The sequence below is a fragment of the Vanacampus margaritifer genome, chromosome 16, assembly GCF_051991255.1.
Source record: "Vanacampus margaritifer isolate UIUO_Vmar chromosome 16, RoL_Vmar_1.0, whole genome shotgun sequence".
In the NCBI taxonomy this organism is placed as follows: domain Eukaryota; kingdom Metazoa; phylum Chordata; class Actinopteri; order Syngnathiformes; family Syngnathidae; genus Vanacampus; species Vanacampus margaritifer.
The window spans coordinates 3,291,030-3,312,976 of record NC_135447.1 but is presented as its reverse complement, the minus strand read 5'-3'; the positions used below and the strand labels follow the sequence as shown (position 1 = coordinate 3,312,976).

The 21,947-nt window shown below is 47.1% G+C and overlaps 2 protein-coding genes across 4 annotated transcripts in view; both read right to left on the bottom strand.

Annotated features, from left to right (window-relative positions):
* The window catches only part of LOC144035989 (serine/threonine-protein kinase TAO1-like), a 28,415-nt gene extending 21,005 nt beyond the window's left edge, over positions 1–7,410 (bottom strand). For both annotated transcript variants that reach the window (XM_077546186.1, XM_077546187.1), the window contains exons 1-12: positions 7,042–7,410; positions 4,951–5,209; positions 4,439–4,510; positions 4,120–4,221; positions 3,404–3,449; positions 2,981–3,077; positions 2,783–2,896; positions 2,321–2,412; positions 2,140–2,233; positions 1,655–1,736; positions 798–965; positions 46–252 (exon numbers count right to left, since the gene is read on the bottom strand). In XM_077546186.1, coding sequence (XP_077402312.1) covers positions 46–252; positions 798–965; positions 1,655–1,736; positions 2,140–2,233; positions 2,321–2,412; positions 2,783–2,896; positions 2,981–3,077; positions 3,404–3,449; positions 4,120–4,221; positions 4,439–4,510; positions 4,951–5,082 — 1,206 coding nt within the window. In that variant the 5' untranslated portion in view covers positions 5,083–5,209; positions 7,042–7,410. The remainder of the gene's footprint in view (positions 1–45; positions 253–797; positions 966–1,654; positions 1,737–2,139; positions 2,234–2,320; positions 2,413–2,782; positions 2,897–2,980; positions 3,078–3,403; positions 3,450–4,119; positions 4,222–4,438; positions 4,511–4,950; positions 5,210–7,041) is intronic.
* Positions 7,411–8,484: 1,074 nt separating this feature from the next.
* On the bottom strand, positions 8,485–18,711 carry smg6 (SMG6 nonsense mediated mRNA decay factor). 2 transcript variants are annotated; one of them, XM_077547034.1, is made up of 19 exons: positions 18,595–18,711; positions 16,354–17,691; positions 15,627–16,230; positions 15,328–15,520; positions 15,140–15,250; positions 14,752–14,858; positions 14,094–14,172; positions 13,695–14,012; positions 13,544–13,605; positions 13,322–13,467; positions 13,123–13,248; positions 12,342–12,516; positions 12,039–12,258; positions 11,655–11,825; positions 11,316–11,492; positions 10,905–11,049; positions 9,884–10,113; positions 9,630–9,711; positions 8,485–9,376 (listed from the first exon to the last, which is right to left on the bottom strand). In XM_077547034.1, exons 1-19 carry the CDS (start codon positions 18,680–18,682, stop codon positions 9,246–9,248), a joined length of 4,503 nt encoding a protein of 1,500 aa, XP_077403160.1. In that variant the 5' UTR covers positions 18,683–18,711; the 3' UTR covers positions 8,485–9,245. The 2 variants fall into 2 exon arrangements, with proteins under 2 accessions (XP_077403160.1, XP_077403161.1); XM_077547035.1 differs by lacking the exons at positions 8,485–9,376; positions 9,630–9,711; positions 9,884–10,113; positions 10,905–11,049; positions 11,316–11,492 and having other exon boundaries at positions 11,735–11,874; positions 11,980–12,258.
* Between the last annotated feature and the right edge of the window lie 3,236 nt (positions 18,712–21,947).

Sequence of the window (21,947 nt, the reverse complement as noted above, 5' to 3'; positions counted from 1 at the left end):
AAACTTCCACACGCTTAAATTCCGTTTAGAATTTTACATGCTTACGGGTTTGAGGTGTATGACGGAGCTGTTGGACATGACGGTGTGGTCGCCGTCCATGAGGTCGAGTTCGCTGCGGCTGTCGTGGGCGCCGTCGTTGAGGCTGTTGACGGAGCTGCTCTGCGAGCTGGCGCTGATGGACATGCTGGGGATGGACTGGTTGCTGCCCACGCTGTTGACGGTGCCGGTGCGCCCGCCGCCCGCCTCCAGCTCCTGAACGGGCGCGCCACACATTAGCACACGCCTCTGCTGTGCGCGTCTCGGCCACCGGGCGGCAGCAAAATACAAACACGAGCCAAGAAGTTTCACGGCGGCAGTAAGCAGTCGTTCTTTGCAGAGGATAAAGAATGTCCTATTCATTCAAAACTAATGTTCTATAAATATTTTTATCTCAGATTTGTGTCACTTTTTCATGTGTTTTTTTCTAATTAGGATGTTTGACAACAATGATCAACATTTTTGGCAACTTTCTGATGGCTGCTACAGAAACCAGCTACTTTATGGTTGTGCATTTTCTGTGCTGTAAATTTTTTTTTTTAAATTAAGGTATAGAAATTAAAACATTTTTAAAAATCCAATTTGACAAATTAATCCACAGATTAATCAATGATTAAAATAATCATTAGTGGCAGTATTGATGCTAGTTTCATTAGCATGTGTGAGTGGCACATTGCATTGCGTGTTAGCACGAAGCTAGTGGCGGCGTCCCGAACACGTTTCACTACAGTTGCAATCGGCGCGTACGCATCGTTTCCCACCTCGTCCGGATCAGGCGCTTCCGGCGCGGGTCCGTTGTGGGTCTCCTGCAGGAGGATCTTTTTCATCTTGCGGTACTGCAGGTTGTCCAGCTCGCGCACGGCATCCTTGGTCCTCATGATCAGGTCCATCAGAACCGAGTCGGGACGCTCGCGCTGCAGGAACGCGTGCTGCGGGGAAAAAAAAGGGGCATCATCGTCGCAGCAATTGGCCTCGTCGTCGTCGTCGTGACGACGGGGGAGGACGACGCCTCACTTGCCATCGTTGCATATCATCGTGGAGATGTTTTACGTTGCTATCAACATGAGCTGAGCAAACGTCTCCTTTTTGGAGTTAACTCTTTGACTGCCAGACGTTTTCAGAAACGGGTTGTCCCCAGTGCCAGCCGATTTTAAGCATTTTGACTGATCTTTCAAGGTCCACAGAAAATTATGTGTTTGGACTATGTAAACACACATACTACCAAATGAAAGATTGGACTCTCATCTTTCATCAGAAAAAAAAGTTTGTTTCTACCTTATTCCGTTTTTGAGTAATCAACAATAGAAAATGGTTAGTTTCACCTCTGTTTTGAAAAAAACGTCTTTTAACGTCTTTGGCACTCCTCCGTAGGATTTTACTAAACGTTATTTAACGTTTTTGGCAGTCAAAGAGTTAATGACTATTTTATTTTGGAAATTCCTCCTTCGTGTAATAATGTCTTCCAAAGGAACCTTTCCCTTCTTTTGGTGGTTGAATTTATTTTTTTGGTTATCTGTGGTCTTTAGAGTGAAAAACATGCATTTTGGGGGTAGAAACTCTCCCTTGAAATGTTGCTAAATGTCTTGATAGCAATACTTCCCAAATAGTGCGTGCTTACGCCCAGCATGTCGTCCGAGTGCGGTCGGTCCTGCGGGATTTTCTGAAGGCAAGAGTCGATGAAGTTGCGGAAGTAATCGGTCCTGTGAGAGCGACAAGGCAAGCGGTCACTCCTGACCCGCTACATGTTCAATTAGCGACAACATCTTCCATTCAAATAGAACATCCGAACAATCGCTCGAGCGAGCTTCGTTGAGGCCGGAAGACATTTGAACTCACAAAACTGCTTTGCCACCCCAAAAAAAGAGAATGAGCAGATTTACCGACAAATGTGCTTTCCCTGAAAAACGGGGATTAGCCACCCAAGTCATAAAAAAACTTTTTTTTTTAAATATTGAAAAAAAAAACATGAATAACTGAATCTGCCGGTGCCAAACCATGCACATGCGATGATCATTTTTACGCGGGTGTGACCATGTGTAGTACGGCAATGAAAATCAAAACGTGCGTGTGTGTGTGTGTGTGTGTGTGTGCGTGCGTGCATACCATTCACTGGACTGCAGCGTGGGACTCTCATTCTGCGCTATGTGGTATAAGGCACTCATGGCGTTCATGTTAAACAAGGGCGGCTTCCTCTCGGCTGCAACGGCCCCAAACAATTGTTATTATTTGTTATTATTATTATCATCATCCCCAAAAATGTGTGAATCTCGAGAGACGACGTTACCTAGCTCTATACAGGTGATGCCTAAAGACCAGATATCCACTTTGCCATCGTACTGGCCCTCATCCATGGCCAGAATCACCTCGGGTGCCATCCTGACCCAAAACAAACAAAAAAGTCCGTTGACTTTGTGGTGTTTTTATACTACGCGCCTTTTTAAATTGTGCCGAAAGCTGCTGGAACAAAATTCCGTTATGCTTGCATAATGACAATAAAGATTCTTGATCTTGAAAAGATAAATAATTGTAGGCTATTTTGTTTAATTGTTTAAACACATTTTCATTTAGCACGATGAATTCAAACCCAATTAGAGAGTAAAATCCCGCCAAAAAAAAAAAGACAGTTGAAAAAAAAAAATAATAATAAAAAAAATAAATAAAGGAAATGTATGACATTATAACATGAGCCTTTTCTCTGGTGTGGCAGCAAGAATGCGCCTGTTGCAGCTGTGAAATTGTCACTGACCAGTACGGCGTCCCCACAAAGGAGTTGGCGGGCGAGGCGATGGAGGCGGAGCCAAAGTCGGCCAGTTTGACCTGTCCCGGCTCGGTCAGCAGGATGTTTCCCGCCTTCACGTCCCTGCCGCACGGGACAAACGTGTTAAAGCGTGCGCGCCGGAAGGCCAGTGAGCGCGCGCGGGTACGGGGAGGGCGGGGGCGCCACCTGTGGATCATGTTGTGCGAGTGCAGATAGGCCAGCCCCTGCAGTGCACCGTGGGTAATGGCGGCAATCTCCACTTCCTGCAAAGGCTTCTTGTGAACTGCAACACGCAAGCAGGATCATTCATTCATTTTCTTCAACAATTCCATATTATTATTATTTTCTCATTTTTAATCAACTTGTCCTTTTCTAATTACGTGATTGTAATAAAAAACAATCCTACACTTTCCTTCCTTTTTTTTTTTTTTTTTTTCCAAGTGGATAATGACTCAATTTTGTGTTTTTTTTAAGATGATAGTTTTGGGTATTGGGGTACGCATTATGCCCTAAATCACACGCTGTCTGTTATCTCTGCGTGGCATGCGCATACTCACGGCCAACAATAAGGCACTCGAAATTGAAATGTTGGGCAAGACGCCAGCTCACCTTCCAGGAGGTCGGAGGCCGAGCCCAGGCAGTACTCCATCACCAGCTGTGCAACACACGTACACGCATAAGCACTGGAGACTCCACAACAGCAATTTTGCTAAATTGTCATGTTTTTGTATTGCTTCTTGCTTTGAAAGCTTAGGTAAAATTTAAATTAAAATCACATATGCAATTTCTAATACGGCACTAAAAATCTAATTAATGAGTGTAAACCATAATTATATTTTCTTACCAGAATATTGATTGTTTTTTTTATTTTGAAATTTGCATTGTAAATCGTCACTTCCGGTTTTGGGCCAATGCTTTTATTTTGAAGAGGCACTTCCGTTTCAGTGCCGTTTGCACATAATGTAACTTGATAGCGCAAGTACGCAGGAAAAGTTTGTTGCGCAGCGTCGGTCGAGGAATGTCGGATTTTGTATTTGTAGCCCCTCCAAAGAGGCAAAAGGTACATTTTGTTTAATATTTGTTCATTATAGCACTTGTGTTTGTACATGTACACGTTTTTTGATGACTGTTTGCATGGCTTTGTAATATCTTTCAGCTCTTACGGTGATTCATGGTTCCAAAAATAAAACGAGAAATCATCAGTAAAGTTTCATCCTTGTTTGGGGGGGGGCCTGCTACATACTGTAATATATCTCATTTATTGTGGATATGGACGACTCTATATCCAAATAAATTTTTCATGCAGACAGAATGGAAAGACTGACCCAGGCGGTGTGCTCGCGCAGGTAGCATCCTTTGTACTCGATGCTGTTGGGGTGTCGGATCCTCTGGAGGAATTTCACTTCCTTAATGATGTCTTGCCATTTCTGGGGAGGGAAACGCAAAGCTGACACTGTTCTGATTATAAAATTTAATTAGCGCTTCACTTCCACTTAGAAAAAGTGGATGCAAGAATGACCTTGAATATATTAGGATTTGAAAACATGATACGCACACACAAAAAAACAAAAAAATCTTGTGAACAAATCAATTCAGATAAACAGCTAAAAGCGATGAATGGCCCTGCGCCACATGCTGCTTCACCTCATTGGACTGCTTCCCACTGTACGACATCTTCTTGATGGCCACCACCTCGTTGGTTCGCACGTCGTGTGCCTGCGCCGCCGCAACAAATCACATGTCAACAAACATGCGACTCCGTCATTAGCACACTGACTTTACATTCATTTCTTACAAGCTGAAATGTGCAAAACTTTTGTTCTTTAAAAAAAAAAATGTACAACTAGTTAGTTCGTCCTTTCATTGGTTAGTTTGTTATTTCATTGGTTAATTAGCTATTTATTACCGATAGCTCGTTAGATCGCTAGCTAGCTAGTTTGCTGCTTTGATAGTTAGTTGGTTATCTAGTTCATTAGTTAGATCGCCATTAATTAGTTTATTAGCTCATTAGTTAATTACCAGTAGCTTTTTTTTAGTTTATTTGTTGTTTGTTAGCTTATGCTCCTTTGTTATTAAATTGCATCATCATCATCTTAAATCTTGCCGACAACAAGATGTGAATAGCGGTTGTACACAATATTTCCACTTTGACGTACAAAGTAGACAGCGCCGAAGCTGCCATGGCCGATCTCGCGCAGGTCCGAGAAGAGTTTCTCCGGGTCTTCCTTGAAGAAGAGGTCGGCCACCTCGGGGTCCTTGAGGCTCCCCGCTCGCACCGACGACGGCATGCTGACCGACCGGCCGCTTGGCTAGAGGGGTGGCAAGGGTGCGCCCCGTGTGACGCTGCGGCTGCTGAGCTACGCCGGAGCGGCCCCGCGCTCATCAGAGGAAGCGCGTGGGCACGTGCATGGACGCCTGCCGGGGGGGGGGGGAGAGAACAACAAGCAAGTAGTTCAGGATGTGTTATTTTTGAGTGTGTGTAGCTTTAAAAGGTGTTTGCAATACAATGTTTAAAATCTTGTGTAGTCCACATTGGCATTTCCATGCATCGTTCTATAGTCAGCATCACACTTTTCCTCTTTAGCATGTGGTGACATCACAACAACAGCACAGAAAAATACCCCAAAAAAAGCAAACATGAATCCGCAAACTCAAGTCTCACAACGTTTGTGATGACTGCTAATCATGTCACAAACAGGAGGCGGCTAGGCTAGCGGATGGCATCACCATCATCATCATCATCATCATCATCACCCTCATTATCATCTTCTTCTTGCTCAATCACCATCATCTTGGTCATCATCCTCGGCCTCCTCATCCTCACAGCTTTAGTGGATGAGGGCGAAGAGGAATTGAAGCGCGAGTGGTCGCCCAACAACAAGCCGAGCTTCCTACAACACCGTTGCCGTGGTAGCGCAACACACCCACGTTCTTATTTACACCATGAGAGCATTACAATAAGAAACATACAGTTTGTATGCTTGTTGTTATGCATTTGCAGTCACGCATTTTTTTTATACAATTCCAAAGAACCCCTGGGTGTTTTTAACGTAGGGTCAAAGGTCAACACTAACACACACGTTTTGTTTTTTCCACTAATGGTGAAATCTGCTCCTTTTCGGACCAGATCCATCTCACAACATGCGCTGGCCCTGATCCCGCCCCACATTACAACAGGGCCAATGGCGAGCCCGGCTTTTCGGTGCCATGACCACCAGCAGGCTGGACGCTTGCGTTGGTGGCGGCCGGCTGCATTCATCAGCAAGCCAATGAAACACGCGCGACCAGCACCTAACATGAATAACGCCCAATCCCTTGTCAACAACATTAAAAGAAGAAGAATATTTACAATACATCATTTTATGTGTGTGTGCAATCAAATATGGTGATTGAAATATGATTGATTGACAGATACAGATTGACACTTGGATTTCCAAGTTTTAGTCATTTATCATCGCAGACATGCAGACTTAGAACAGCTCAAACAAAATTGCGCCCCTGGGTTGACAAATTCAGACAAAACCTAGTAAGTACATTTAGCATACTGATTGACGTATCTTTCTTCTTTTTTACTGTGCAACTCTCAAAAGGTGGGCCATGTCCGACATCGCCCCCTGCTAGCAATTGTCTGTAATGGCACCTCTCCTGTTCAAAATATGAAGCTCCCTCAGACAACTTCTGATGTCATTGGGCGCTTTAGACCTCAAATTGAATTGTAACACACAGCTGTTTAGATCCAAACATGTTTACGTCAATTTTGCTTGCACAGCCCTAAATGGACATGCAGCTATTTCCTCCAAACAGTGGTTGCCTTTGAGGGAAAAAAGGAGAAGAAAATGCGTTTGACGTCCTCGTAAATAAACACAAGCCACCCCCGAGACGCACACAAACGTGATATGAAGCCCCCCTGAAGCCGACCGTTGTGCGGCAGCGTTGAGGGAGTGGCGCGCTCCCTCTCTCTCTCTCTCGTCACCAAACGCTAAAGCGGCTTATTAGCAGGCTAACGTAGCCGTTAGCACAACAATCCCTATGGCCGCATTTTCACCCCTCGCGCATCCACTGCGCGAGTCTTTGTGCTACGCAAGCAGTCGCAAAACACACAAACAAAACAGAAATGTCACGAAATGAGCGCTGGCTGTCAAACTGAAAGATGTCATTGGCAAACAGAGTGACAGCAACTTTCGCTTGTCCAGCTAGCCTAGCCACTTAGCATCCGCGCTAACAACTAGCCAAGCAAGACGACCCACCTGGCGGAAGGCGAATCACCGCAGCCTGACGACGACGAGCGGCGGGCGGCCCTCCGTCAGACGCCGGGGAAGCACGACCGCCGCCGGGCGATGGCGACGAGAAGCCAGCGTCCTTCCAGGAAATCCAAGATTGGAGCGTTAGCCAATAGCTAACTAGCGCAGCGGCAGCGGGCGACCGGAGCGCAAAGTCTTCCCGACCGGGGAGATGAAAGCTTGGCTTGCCTTGTCGGTTCCGCTCGCTAGCTCAGCGGCGGCATTGCAGCGCTTGCGAATGACGAGGAGGCGAGCAGTTCAGGCCTTCCTGCTGCACTCCGACAGCAAGACGAGAGGAGAGGCAATGTTGTGAATGACAAACTCGCGAGAGGACAAACGGACAAACGAGGGTGGGAGGGAGGAGGGAGGCAGGATGCTGAGGGATGCTGCTGGCGATTGGCCAGGCAGCAGAAAGGACGAAATTGACTTGATTTCCAACTGAAGTCACAAAAGTGCACACAAAACAAAGTGGAGACATGGGTCCATGATTTTTTTTTTCTTTCCCGCTGAGAAAATAATTTATCGATATATTTTCAAACATCAAATAAAATGCTGGAGGAGCTCAATTGGAGCTACATATATGCTGGGTTGGATTTTGCACCTGGGGTTATTTCAAAGCAGGGTTTCTATCTTGAGTCAGAGTTTCAAAGTAGGGTTGCTAACAAGGGGGTTTGCAGTTAGTTGGGGCTTCAATCCAAGTCAATTTTCTTTTTTTGGCAGGCTTATGGTTTTAAATTAGGGTTTCATGTGCCGGGCTTGAATTTATTGGGAATTCCTTCATTCTTGTTTCCTCCCACCATATATGCATATCAAAGGGTCAATGCAAAAGATTCACGGATATATTTCACCCCAAAAAAAAGAAGATATACACTACCAATAAAATATATTTCATACTGTGCATTTGGGCCGCATGGATGGCACGAAGCGTTCCGCCACAGTCCCGCAACTAGGCGGACCAATCGGAGCGATCGGGTTCCACGCTGCGCGCTGATTGGCTGCCCCCTCGGCTGTTGTCATGAGGCTGCTGTCAGGCAAGCAGGTGGCTTGCCTGCTGCTGTCGAATTGCGTCCAATCCATTCAAGCCTCACGCAGTCACCAGTTTAGTCCCTCACGCATACAACACGCCTCTCCATTTTGCATTTGTACACGCGTATAATATAATTTACTACAGCATCATATGGCAAAGTAAAAATTGGATTTCCCTTTAGGGACTAAAATGAGCAGGAGATAATAAAACTTCAGTAAATTAAAATCCACCAAAGCAATATTGCTCAAAATATTTTGAAAAATTTATGGTAAAAAATACTATATTTACAATTGTGTCATACAAACTCATTATAGAACTCATGCAACTTTGTGTCTAATTTGTCTGTAAAAGGAGTGTTTAGATCAAGTTGGACAATCACAGCATCATCATCACGAAGCTTTTATTGATACATCAGGAACACATTTTGTGTTTCAGACAAAAAATATAAAATGGCAGCGACGGCCGCAAACACACAAGCGGACAACAAAAACTGGAGTCAAATAAATAAACGACACACTCCAGCTGGAACGCAAAATGAAGGAAAAACTTAGAAACACAAACATGCACATTGTGCTGTGAATCTCACGGAACAAAAATTTGCCATTAAACAACATGCCACGTACATTTTTTTGTTTGGAAATCTTAACTTGGAAATGATGAAGAAACAAAACAGTCGTTTACAACAGATGTGTGGATATCTTTGGATTTTTCACTTGAAACTAAGAAGCAGATGGTTAGCATTAGCATAATGGCACGTTTGCGTCAATCCAACGTAAACGCACGCAAAGCAGAAATATTTGCGCTTTTGATTTCAAGCAAAGAAACAAAAGCTTCACTTTTTCAAACGTGTCTGAGTGAAGTCAGCACTTCCTTCGGGTCAGGAAACACCTGCACACTCGCGCGCGCGCTAGCTAGCTAGCTAGCTAGCTGGCCGGAACTGAGTGCAGTGCCGCCTTGAGGCCGCCGTGACGCGGCGCGCCCGAGTTTCTCCACTGCAACGCGCCGGTTGGCCGTCAAATGGCCGCACTTAAGCGCCTGGCGTGACCTCGCGCACACATTCGCACACACGTCATCCCGAGAAAGAGGAGGATGGGATGGGCGGGGCCTTCCCGTCCGTCCCGCTTTAGGCGGTCGCGTCGCGCGTTCAGCCTACTTTGGCCCAGCTGAGGAAGGCGGGGATGTCTCGGACGGGGACGTTACGCGTCAATGCTTTGACGCGCAGGTTGCGGTCGTCTGTGAGGAGGACCACCTTGCGATGAAGACGCACCGTCCCGTCTAAAAGGACAAAAAAGACAAACATGTTACAAGACTTCGTATTTTCTTTTTTTAAGCACTTTTGAGTGTTTATTTTGTTTTCATGTTTCAAATTCAGTTAATTAAAAAAGAAATTTAAACTAACAATTTTTTAGTCCAGATAATGGCTAGGATAGATTTATAATAAAAAAAGTTTAAATTACATAAAAAATGTAATGGAAGAAGTGTGATGAGCAGGGAGTCTATGTGTAAAAGCGCCAAAGGGGTTCCATACTTCTCTGGTCGGGCATGAAGTCCTTGGCCTTATCCTGGCAGTAGTGGAGGCAGCAGGACAGGATGACATCATCATTGTTTCCCTGACGACAGCAAGCACTCGTGATTGGTTTGTTCAAATCATTCAGACCCAAAGTAAGAACCCTACTAGCGTGTTTCATTTGGCCCCGACTAAATCTAGACAATGGTTCCCCCAGTCCAAACACAGACGCTCCTCCAAAAGCTCCTAGTGGACTTCCTGTGTGACGTCCTGACCTGCTGTCCAGAGGTGTCTTCGCTGCGGAAGGCGATGGACTCCAACTGGGTCCCCCTGCTGGTGAGCGCCCGCAGTCGCGGCTCGCGCGCCTCAAAGGCCCGCTCCAAGAACTGCACGGCGTGGCGAGCCTTCTCCTGGACATCGCGCATGTGCGCCGCCGACGCCACCGCAGCGTGTCCTCCTCCCGTAGTGTCCTGGCCTTTCGCTAGGCCGTCCAACTCCGTGATCACTGACACGGCAAAACCACACAAAAAAAACGCTAGAAAACCATAAACGCAACTTACACAACACTCCCCTGACAACTAGTATTAGTATTTCTGTAAATGTAACAATTTGTTTTATAGAGCGCTTTTCTAGATGGTGCATAGATTTGAGGTGCAACAATTAATCAATAACTATTTTGATACTAAATTAATTGCTTAGACATATTATTTAACTACTGTCCAAATCCTCAGAATTTCAGCCTCTGAACAGAAAATATTCTCCAATTTCTGTAATACGTCAAGAAAGCAGAATGATTATCAAAATAAGAAATTTGGAAACATCTGCTTTTGCTCCAGTTTTAAATAAAGGAATGGAAAATATATATATATATTTTTTAATTGGATTCATGGAAAAAAATAAGACTAGTAAAATAATCGTTAGCACTACATGACATTACATGGAATGTAAGAAATGAAACCCTTTTTGCCACAATTCAAAGGACATTGTGCTGCTCCGTACGGTGTCCACCAGGGGGCACTAAAATATTGAAAGACAGATGGCTATAACTGGAACAAAACAACTCAGTATGCGCCAGTAACATAACATAAATCCTATCCATTAGCCAGCCAATGGAGTTTCCCATTAAGTGTTAGCATAAAGCTAGGTAGACTTTCATAAGGCAAAGTTACAGTACATGGTTGAATTAAATAGACAAACACAAAATCTGCTTTGTAGATGAGTTCACTGCTATCGTACTGGAAATTGTATAAAAAAATAAAATTAAAAAATTAAAAAAAGACGTTAATTTAAGGTTACCAATGAGTGGCACAATCACAATGTAGCTTCCACATTGGAGGAGCTTCTTGAGCGCCACCAAGTGGTCGATGAAGCCGTTGGTGTCGGGCACCAGGTAGAGAGGTCGCACCTCCAGTTGCAGCTGCCCGCTCGTCTGCAGCACCGCCTGGCGTAACAAAATAAAAACAAACTAAAGAAATCCGCTACATTTGATTGATACTTTTTTAGTTGCTAGATTTGTTACCGGCCAACAAGTCTTCAAATTTGCTGATGGTTGCCTTTTAAAAAATATTCGCTAAATTTGTTGTTAGTGGCCTCTTTTTTTTTTTTTTGCAATAATCACTAAATTTGCTGACAGTCCATCAAAAAGAAAATAATTGCTACATTACCCCCCCCAACTACTTTTTGAACTTGTATGTTAAGTGAGTTTACTTGTATTTTCTCGCGGCGCTTCTGCTGCTGCACAAGCTTGTTGGTGAGAGCGTAGCGTCGCGCCTTCAGCTGTCGGATGTCACTCTCGCGGTCTCCCGCCGCCAACGTTCCCTCCTCCTCGTAGTCTTCCTCACCTTCTGACGCCGACATTGATGATTCCACGATGACATCATCATCCTGCGACAAAAAAAAACCCCAACATACTCAAATGGACTACCTGTCACCTGATCGACATCCCGGACGATACTAGTGCAATCTAATGCTTCCTCATAATTTGATGCTCTATTTTGCACTTGTACGACATTTTAAGAACTCTTGCATGCAAAGGCGTCACATCACCTCTTTGTCCGACAGCGAGTCCTGCCTGGTCCTGGTGTCCAGAGAGGGAGGGGGCGGCGCCACAGAGACATATTTTCCACCCTTGAAGGCCAGCAAAGGTTCTTCCTGTCCGCACAGCGCCTCCAGGAAGTACTTGAGCACCGTCACCCGCTTGCAGTCGGCGGCTATGGCCTGAAGGCAAAGACCAAATGAAGGCTACGAAGGGAGTTCAGCGACCTTGCTAAGGATAAGGAGCAAATATGCACACGTGAGGAAATTTGTGTCTATTATGGAGTCCATATGTGCTTGTGTGACTTCTTTGAGGTTCAGGCTCGTGTGGAATTACATTACAGAGTGAAGTGTCTGTCTATCTCCATCAGCTTGCCGGTGAAGCGGGTGCCATACCGCGTCAGTGTGCCGGTCAACATAGCAGGGCTCCTGCGGCGCGGCCAGCAGGGGGACAAAGCCGGCGAGCAGCTTGTCCTCCTTCAGCTGCAGCACCATCAGCTCCTCGTCGCCCTCCACCTCATCCGTGTCCACTTTGTAGAGCGGTACCTCGCCGTGGTCAACGCGCGCCAGCACGTTGCACAGGCGGGCAAGGCACTCCCATACGTCCGGGCTGTCGCTGAGGGACGAGGAAGGAGGACGTGAGAGGGAAAAAAAGGCGGCGAGGAAGAAGTGATGGTGAGGAGAGCAAGCAGCGCTCACTCTATGTTGCAGGGCGGCGGGTTCCACTGGTCCGGGTGTCCCAGCATCCAGTCGGACCAAACCTTGATGCTGGGCAGGAGTTCTCGCAGCTCCGCCGGGAAATCCGACACCCTCACTAGGGGCTCCAGCTCGTCCTCTTTGTCCTCCTGCTCGACGTCCGATGTGGACGCAGAGGCTGAGACACACAAACAAAACAGTTGAGTCAGTGGCTGAAAGCAAAACATTGGTCACAGAATACAGAGAAATGAAAAGGAGAACTTCACTTTGGCCACCAGAGGACAGCACAATATATATAGATAAAGAGACGGCACAGCTCATTAAATGGTAAGTCAATCCAAAACTTTTTTTTTTTTTTTTTTTTTTACAATAATATGTTCTATGCAGCCCCACTAGTCTAAATATGGTATTCTGGTTGATATTGTAATAGTGGAATATAAGTTAAGCAGCAAAATCCAGCCGTTTTTATCAATCGTTAGCCGTTAGCATGTCAATGGGATTGTCTATTATGTTAGCATTGAGTTAGTTTGCTTGTTTCAAATACACATGTAATTCTATTTGTTTTGTGTTCAGTTTTAGAAAACTTTAACTGTGAGTGCCAATAACATTTTGGAGGATCATTTTTTTAAAAAGTTGCTCACAATCTGACAAACTGCTGCTTGAGTGAGTTGTTTGCTGCCATCATACAGTACTCATGACATTTTTGCTCATATTTGTATCGCATTTTGAAAACGTAACCAGTCGCCAGTATCGAAATGCAACAGGTGTAATAGCGTTGCAGTACCTGCAGGAGTGTCAGTGAGCATCTGCGTGCAGCGTTGCACCATCAACGCAAACATGGCCAGGCCCAGCGCCGTGCTCTGCTCCTGTAGCATGGAGCGACATTCTCCTCCTCCTTCTTCATTGCTGCCTGAAACGCGAATGGATGCCCCACACACGCAGGTCACACGCGTCCACGTGGTGCCAATGTGTGCGCGCGTTACCTCGAGTGAGTGCGTTGTGTACGGTGAACATGTTGATGGTGACGATCTGCAGCAGCTGCGTGCTGCCCAAGAGCGACGGGCCGTGCTGGAGCAGCGCACGGAACTCCTGCAAAACCCGCCGGGACACCCTGGAGAACGACTCCATCCTGCGTGCGCATATACAAAAGGAACATTAGTTTGTTTTTTTGTTTTTTACATGGGTGGGTTAGTGACTTGGCTCACCCCACTTTGGTGAAGAGCTTTCCGTGCGCATGCAGGAAACTCAGGATGAATCTCTTGTTGAGCTGAAAAAAAAAGCAGGATGTTCATATTTGAATTGTGTTCACTTTCTTTGAAAAAGACGGAGCAGTCCCGAGATTTGAAGATGCCTTACATCGCTGGCGCTGAGCCCGCTGAGCTCTCCGTCCTTCTCCGAGTCCCTGGCGAAGTCGCCGGCGGCTTTGTTGCCCAGGTGTCCGCTGGGGCGCACCCAGACCTCGGAGCGCGCCCCGTCCTCGGGCCCGGCGCGCCCCCTGGCGGCGGGCCCCCGGGAGCCGCCGTCCTGCTCGTCCTGCCTCCTGCAACGCTCCAGCTGCTCAGTCTTGCGCTTGGCCTCCTCGAACAGGCTCATCAGGCTCTCTCTGGCCGTCAGGATGGGGTTGGAGGCCGCCAGGCTGCGCATGTAGTAATAGACGGCGTCCAGTTTGCGCTTCTACAAGGGAGGGGGGAACGCTTGAGGATCAACGCGCTAAGCTAACGAGACATCGCTAAAGGTCTGCGTTTGGTCACTCACGGTGTAGACTGCTAGCAGGGCCAGCTGGTTGTATGGGCGGCCATTTTTGGGGGCGATTTGCTGGGCTTTCAAGTACCAGCTGAGAAAAGTCAAATTCATAGACGTTAATAGAGACAGCGGAACCAAAGCATTCACAAATGTCATTTGTTACGAGATACTGTTTGCGAACCGAGTCAATGTTTCTCATTGAAATGAATGAAAACACAATTGCTGTTACAGCCCCAGAACAGTTACATTTACCTTGTTTAAAAAGAACAGGATAGAAATAAGTAAAAACACACTTTTTGCAATTTGCTGAGTAATTTCCAACAATCATGTTCTTCTACAATTAGATCAATTATAACTTGAGTGATCCACTTAATGCGGAAGATCACATGACTGAACCCAGGAAAACATCTTAGACTTCCTGCATATGTTGCAAAACCTAGCAAGATAAAACAGGTTGATGGCACAATTGAAATTGAAGCCAAATTCGACTTAAAAAAAACTTTTATGGCTGATGTCATCCCACAAAATGTCAACACATGTACAGTAGATCATTTAATGATAGCAAAATAAGTGTTTCCCCCAGAAAACTTGCTATGCCTGGTGGCATTACTGTACGTGGAAAACATTCAAACTGGACAGTAATGCTCCTTTTCCACAAACGTTTTGGTACCTGCGTGCTTTTCCATAGTTGGCCGAGTCACTGGCTTGTTCCCGATAGCGAGCGATGTCCCCTTGACAGATCAGACAGCGCTGAGCACTGATCAGTGCGTACTTCACCTGAGGGAGCACAAAAGCAGCCCATTTGTCTCATCTCATTCGGTGACATGAATGTTGCGTTCAAGACCACTCGGAAATAGCGGCAACGCTACAATGTTACCTTGGTGGAAAAAAATGAAGTGCGCCAATCTTTTTGTTTTGTTTTCACCCCAAAAGCCGGAGATTTGGCTTGGCATACTTTAAGCCCAGTCTACTATATTGCAATGTGGATTGGAACCGAGTAATTGTTCAAGCATGTTTCAAATGACGTCCAATTTTTGCTAATTGGGACATTCGCATACCGTTTTGCGCAGCGGCCGTGCTCGGATGGCCATGCCGTCCATGTAGTCCTCCAGTTGAAACTGGTAGACCGTCTGCAGCTTCTGGAGGAGAGCGTCAAAGAAGTGCGCTCCCTGGAAACAAGTCACACACGTGCAGGTCAGCAAAATACTTTTTTTTTTTTTATGGCTGTTCCTCTACTATGGTTGACCTCGTCAAGCAGCGTGAGCAGCACGTTGCGGATGCGCGGCGGATTGTCGGCGGCGGGATCATTGAGGAGCTGGCGAAAGCGCTCGATGACCTGGTAGAAGACGTTCTTCCACAGTGCCTGGTCCACGCTCTGGGAGTCGGCCAGCTCGATGTCGCTCAGGACCACACGCTCGTACACGGCCAGCAGCTCCGCCCTGACGGTTCGGCAACACGCGTGCAGTCCATCAGCGTTTTCAAAACCGCCATGGACTGTACCGGTATGTTTGCAAACAAGACGGCGGTGATTTCAATCGCGACAACCTGAGTTGGGCCATGCGTTCCAGTCCGTCCGCGCTGAGTCTGTCTCGGGACAGCAGGTTGCTGAGCTGAACTTCCTGGGAGTCGGCCGCCCTGAGCATGCGGCCCAGCTCGCCTCGGGCCCGCTGCTCCGCCTCCTCCGCTGTCAGGCCTCCGGTCGACTGGGGGTAACCTCTGTACAAGTGAGCCGGCGCATATGCTCCGTTAGCTACCTGGTAGGGTGGCGCGAAGGGGAAGGGATAGCGCTGGCCGGAGGGCGAGGGGCCGCAGTAGGGGTTGTCCGACTTCTGGAACTTGTAGTAGGCCAAGGCGGTCGCCTGCTGCCGCAACACTGGAGGACTCCCCGCTACTTCGTCGTCCGTGTCCAGGAAGTGCAGCTGTCCGTATCCTGCCTGCTGGTAGACGGCCTGCGGGAGGGACTGCCGGCCTCCGAGGGCCAGCGCGGGTTTCTGCTCGGGATTGTTGGGGTCCCAGAGGCGCCGGGCGCCTCCGCCGCGACCTCCTCGCGCCCTGGAGGCGGCTCCTCCGCGAGCCCCACCAAAAAGCATCCGTTGGCCCGATTCGGGGGGGTTGGCAATGTCGCTGCGGGACGGCAGCACCAGAATACCTGCGGGATACACCGTTAAGTTACAGGATCTCTATGCATATGACACCATATGGGAAACCATCTGAACGAATCTTTCTAAAAATCTCTTCATCCATCTATGGATCCATCCACATATGTACGTACCCCCGCCACGGCCCCGAGGAGCCGGCCCGTGTTTGTGGCGTTCCCCGGCAGCAGCTATTTTGTTGTCCGAGGAGACCCTGAGGATTCCTCGCCCTCTGCCTTTGGTCCCTTTGGACCTGTTTGGCGGCTCCTTGGCTCCGTCCATCCCGCGTGTGCGTCCGTCGTCCGCCGCGTCGCTTGTCTCGCCTCCTTCCCCGGAGTCGGCCGAGGACTCCCCATTGCCGTTGCGGCCGTGGCGGCGAGATCCGCGGGCTCCTCTCTGCGGGCGGTTGGGCTTGTTGGCGGCGTCCTGGCCGGTGGCGCTGCCAGCCGAGCTGCTGCTGTACGTGCGACGGCGCGGGCGGCGGATGTCTGATTTTGAATAGCGCTTGGAGGCGGGCACGGCGCCATCCGATTTGTTGCGGTCGCTCCGGTGGCCTTTGCGTTCGCCGTCCCTCTGTGTCGGAGTGCCTTTGTCGACGTCTTTCTTGCAGGCGTCCCTGCTGCGGCTGTTTTCGTTGTTGGCATCGTCGTTTCTTCTTCTGCTCTCTCTTCCCTTATTTGGATGAGTTTGTCCTGTTTTATTGGCTTTGTCACCCTCGCTTCTCTCTTTTTCCCGCTCATCCTGGCTCTTCTCCTTTTCACCACCTCTTCTCCGACGGTTTCCCCTCTTCTCCACGTCCACCGCACCATCCCGTCTTTCCTGATCCGTTGATTTCCCCCTCAGTCCAGTTGCATCCTCGCTATCTTCGTGGGATGCTCTCCCCTTGACACTGAGTTTTTCCACTTTGCTCACAAGTTTTTCCACCGTGTCTCTTCCCACTGCCTGGTTTCCTTCATTCCTGTTTGACTCCTTGGATTTAGCATTATCCTGAGTGCATTTTCTGTCTCTATTGTTGCCCTTTGCCTCTCTTTCTTTGGCCTTGTTGTCAGAATTCCCCGGCGGAGGCTTGTCCGGGTCACGCGCCCCACCGCAATCTTTCCCTGGCACATTCCGGCGGCTTCCAGGCTGGTAAAATTCCCGGTCGGGTTTGCGTGCTTTCTTCAGCTTGACAGCTCCGGCGGACTCCTGACTTTCTCCGTGGTTTTCGGGCGCATCTTTGTCCCGAACAGCCTCACTGTTGACGTTAGGAATGTTATTGCCATCACCTCGCATCCTGTCGTCACCGTGCGCAGGGACATTCTTTTTGCCGTTCCTCAGTTTGGGACCGCGTGAGTCGGACGCCGAGGTTCCGCGGCCGTCGCCCTGAGTGTTTTCGGCCTCCTCACTATCGCGCCGCTGGCGTCCCTGTCCGGGTCCTCGCTGGTAGCGCTGTAAGTCAGGTCGCCGCCAGTGCTTTTTGGGCACATGACCGTCCTCTGCACACCAAGAAAGCACACACACAAACATTCGTCAATTCGAAATTCCAGACTCTCACCCATGCTCTAATCCAGTGATTCCCAACCACTGAGAGATCACCAAGTGCAATAATCCAAATTCACTTTATTGGTCTGAAAATTTGTATTTACGGCAAACAAACATGATATTTTGAATATTGAAATACATACATGGATATTTTCACTATTACAGTACTTAATACAGTACTTGATTGAGAATACTTTCCTGCAAAACGTTAACATGGGTTGGGAATAACTGAATTAACTTAAGGCAGAGCAAGTGCCCAATTTCTTCAGTACCATCAAAATAAAGCCAATACAGATGCCTAGTATCGGCATTATTCACCCATTACTAGTTTTGGGGTATATTTAGGCAATTATAAACATCTTTGGCAGAGTTTATTACTCACGAGGTTTCACTGATTATACAAAAATGCTGTGGTTGGCTAATATTATGTACTGTGGGTAGCAGTAAATCAAGTGATCACGTTTACGACAGGAATTTAGCGCTTCACTCATCACTGCTTTCTTCAGCTCGTACTTGGCAACAAGTTTCCCAAACTCTCCCTTTTGTTGTCCTCGTGACGTCATTAGCAACGCTTGTCGGTTAAGTACACTTCGAAAAAATAAAAAAGCACATATTATTGTCCCTCAAATATGTGTGTGCTGTTAAATAGTTGCAGCAACATGTCTGCGACGTTTAAAAGAAAAGCGCTATCATAGAGTTAGCATTAGCACGTTTACCATTAGCCACTGTAGCACAAACATTAGCCAAGCGCGCGCATATTTAGCAAGTTCGCGAGCTCAATGTGGCTTAGACATGCGAGCGAGTTGGAAGATTTTAAGCTTTTCCCCGCCGTTGTTGTGTTTTCTCCTAGTTCGCACCATGGTCGAGTGAAGAATTGGACGCTGCTGCGCCTTGGGCTCGAAGTTCGGCTGCGGAGATTAGCACTCGGTCCAGATGCTCCGCCATCTTGGTTGGCCGCCACACTAACAACACAAAAACGCCACACAACTACGGAAACAGCGACTGGAAAAACTTGTAGCAGGTGACGTCATCCACTTTTGCAAAAGTTGCTGCTTCTTCGGTGTTTTAAACGAAGTTTGCGAAAATAAAATAAATGTGTGATATTAAACAATAGGACACATGATGTAGGAATTGCATTGAACACACGCACAATTGTTTTTTTTATACACATTTAAAAATTCCCAGCCAGTTGTTTAGCTCGTCAGCGTGGTTGCGCTCTACGAAGTGCACTAAAATTATAAATTTGAGAAAATCGGCCAGCCAGCCCGAAAATTGTTCATTTTAGGTAATTATAGAGTTCGGGTAAGGAAAATGTATTGCTGTATATCCATTTATTTACAGGGCTCATATAATGTGCAAAATTGTTTGACATTGTATGCAATTTAATAGTTTGAAGACAGTAACATTTGCGGATTAGATATAACACAAATGTATGCAAACAACTAACACGTGACACATTCGATGAATGAAGCATAATTCGTCTTTTAGAGTTGTCCAACATAAACAAATGGATGATCCACTTGAGGGTGTATGGGTGAGTTCCACGTCAAACCCACAAGATGTCACACTTGCCTTCCTGTTGGAATTCAACCTCCCCAACTATTTGGATTGGCCAGTGTAAAACGCATTCCTGCGCATTCCACTTGGTCACGGCTGTGGGTGACGTCACTTTTCGTGTCATCAGAGCCAGGTGACAGATGGCAGGTGCAAACACACGCACGCACGAAATAATCACACTTGCATTGGGCTCCGTTTTGCATCGCCACTAGGAAGTTCGTACTTGTGTGCTGCAGCTGCTGCTGGAGTCAACATCTACACTTCCCTGGCAACAGCAAATTAAAGGGCCAGGCGTGACCCCCCCCCCCCCTCTTTTTTCCTTTTAACTCCTTGATCGTGTCACGGAATTATTCGTTTGCACTATAAACAAAATATTTTAATCGCAAACATCCACGCAAACGTCACCTGATTTTTTTAGCTAGCGCAATTTGAGGCCATTTTGCAATTTGTGGCAACAAGGATAGCAAACAAAAGGACAAAAGAAGTCAATAACTAATTGGCAAGAACTCTTGAGATTCATAGCAATTGTTTATCAAACTTGGTCCAAAATAAAACTTATTTTCTCAGCATCTTATTTCGTGTCTGCGCCACCTTTTGGGATGTTGCGTATCTGCAGTGTGTGCGTGTGTGTGAGCGCGAAGGGGGCCACACGCCGGAAGTAGTGTGTGTGTGTGAAGGAGGGGTGACGTGCCGGATGTGGTGGGTGTGTGTCTCCCCCTGTGTTTGTGTGTGTGTGCTGCAGCAAAATGCAGGTGAAGCAATGCAGGATGATGAGACACGCACGTACACGCACGCACGCGGGAGGCGGGGTGAGGAGGAGGAGGAGGACGACGAGGAATGAGAGCCGGTTTGAATACAAATGAGAGAAAAGCGGGGGCCGACTTTTTTGTGCAGGTGAATCTCAAAGGGGGGTTTCACCGGGCCGCCCATTGGCGCCCCCTCACTCCTTGGCGAACCCCCCCCCCCACGCCTACGCACGGACGTGATGGGGAAGGACACGCCGAGGAGGAGGAGGTGAAAAGCGAGAGCAAGGGAGAACGAGCTCGCTTCGTGCCACTCGGTCGAGAAGAGAAGACAGACGACGACAAGTCGTGAGCGAGCGAGCGCCGCTGGGAACGAAGTTCAATCTTGTACTTGAGAAAATCATCGCATCGTTCATAAAATGGAATGAAGCATCTTACTGCATCAGTTCAATGGCCATTGTGCTGCTCTTTCCGCTGTGCCCGCCTCGGCCAGCGGGGGGCAGTATAAGACAGACACACAAATTGTTCTATGAGTCGTTGCAACTCCTCACATCTCATTAATTCGGGACTAAAATTAGTTGTTCCTCGCAGAGGATAAACAATATATGCCTGTGCCTCTTTGTTTTATGTCACGTTTCAGAGTAAACCTTAGCTGGGAGTGGCAAAAAACTTTGACAGGAAAATAGTTCACTATGAAAAAAATGATGACGTTGAAAATGTTGTTTCAAAATGATACAAAAATTATACTGTAACAGTGATGCTATTTGTTAGCCTGTCTATGATGTTTTGCATTGTGTGTTAGCATGAAGCTAGCTACACTGACTCTCCTAATGCTAAACTATGTTGCTTAAGCCGGGTTACTTGTACGCATGTGCGTGGGAGTCACACTTGGATGACTTTGCAAAATAGATACAGTGTGTGTGTGTGTGTGTATCTGTGTATGAGGCGGCATCATGGGAAATGTAGTTCTCATGCGTCGTGCGCTCCAAATTCAAGATCATTTCTTAGAGTTTGGCACAAGTACGTATACGTGCAGGAGTGGGCTGCTGTGGACGTCTTGCTGCGTGAGTGCGTGGGTTTGATACCTCCCACACTGCATGTGTGTGTGTGTGTGTGTGTTCACACACACATGCGGAGAGTAGAGGGAAAGACGCGGGGGCAGACAAGGATTCACCAGCAAACACCACACCTCCTCCTCTCCTCCTCCACCTTTTCTCCTCTACATTTCCGTCTACTCCTCATGTCTACTTTCCTTTTCTTCTCTCTTTTCCCTTCTCCTCCTCTATCTATCTGCTTCTTCTTCCCTCATCCTCACATCTCAAACTTGCATCCAATCTTCTTTTTCTCCTCTCCTTTCCTCCTCTGCTGTTGCATTCATTCTGTGTAGTTCTCACATCGGCCTGCTCGCTCGCTTGGCAATCAAAGGGAGAGAAAACTCAAATGAGTGTGTGTGTGTACGTGTATGTGTGTGTGTTGGGTGTGTCTCACAGGGATTTGAGTATGAGTCAGAATGGGGGAAAAAAAAAAGGAAAGTGGGCGGCTGCTGGGAGGCAAGAAGAAGAAAAAAGAGAGAAATAATTTTTTCGGCGGAGAACTTTACTAATAAAAGAATACGAACAAACGACAACATAAGCAAAGAAGATAAGCGCTGAACTTCAGCTCATTTTTTTTGCAGGGACAGCTGCATAAAATTCTTTCATGACCCCCCCAAAACCTTCCTAAAGTATTCAAGTTGCGATCTTACGATCAAAACCTGCAAGGTATTCGTATGATTGGCCGCCCTCTTGTGGCCATTTTACGATCAGGAGCTAGAAATGAGAAATGACAAGAATAAAAAAAAACTTTCTATGCACAGGAATAATGTTATACAGTATTGGGATATATAGGTCATTCTTTAAAATGATCTGTCA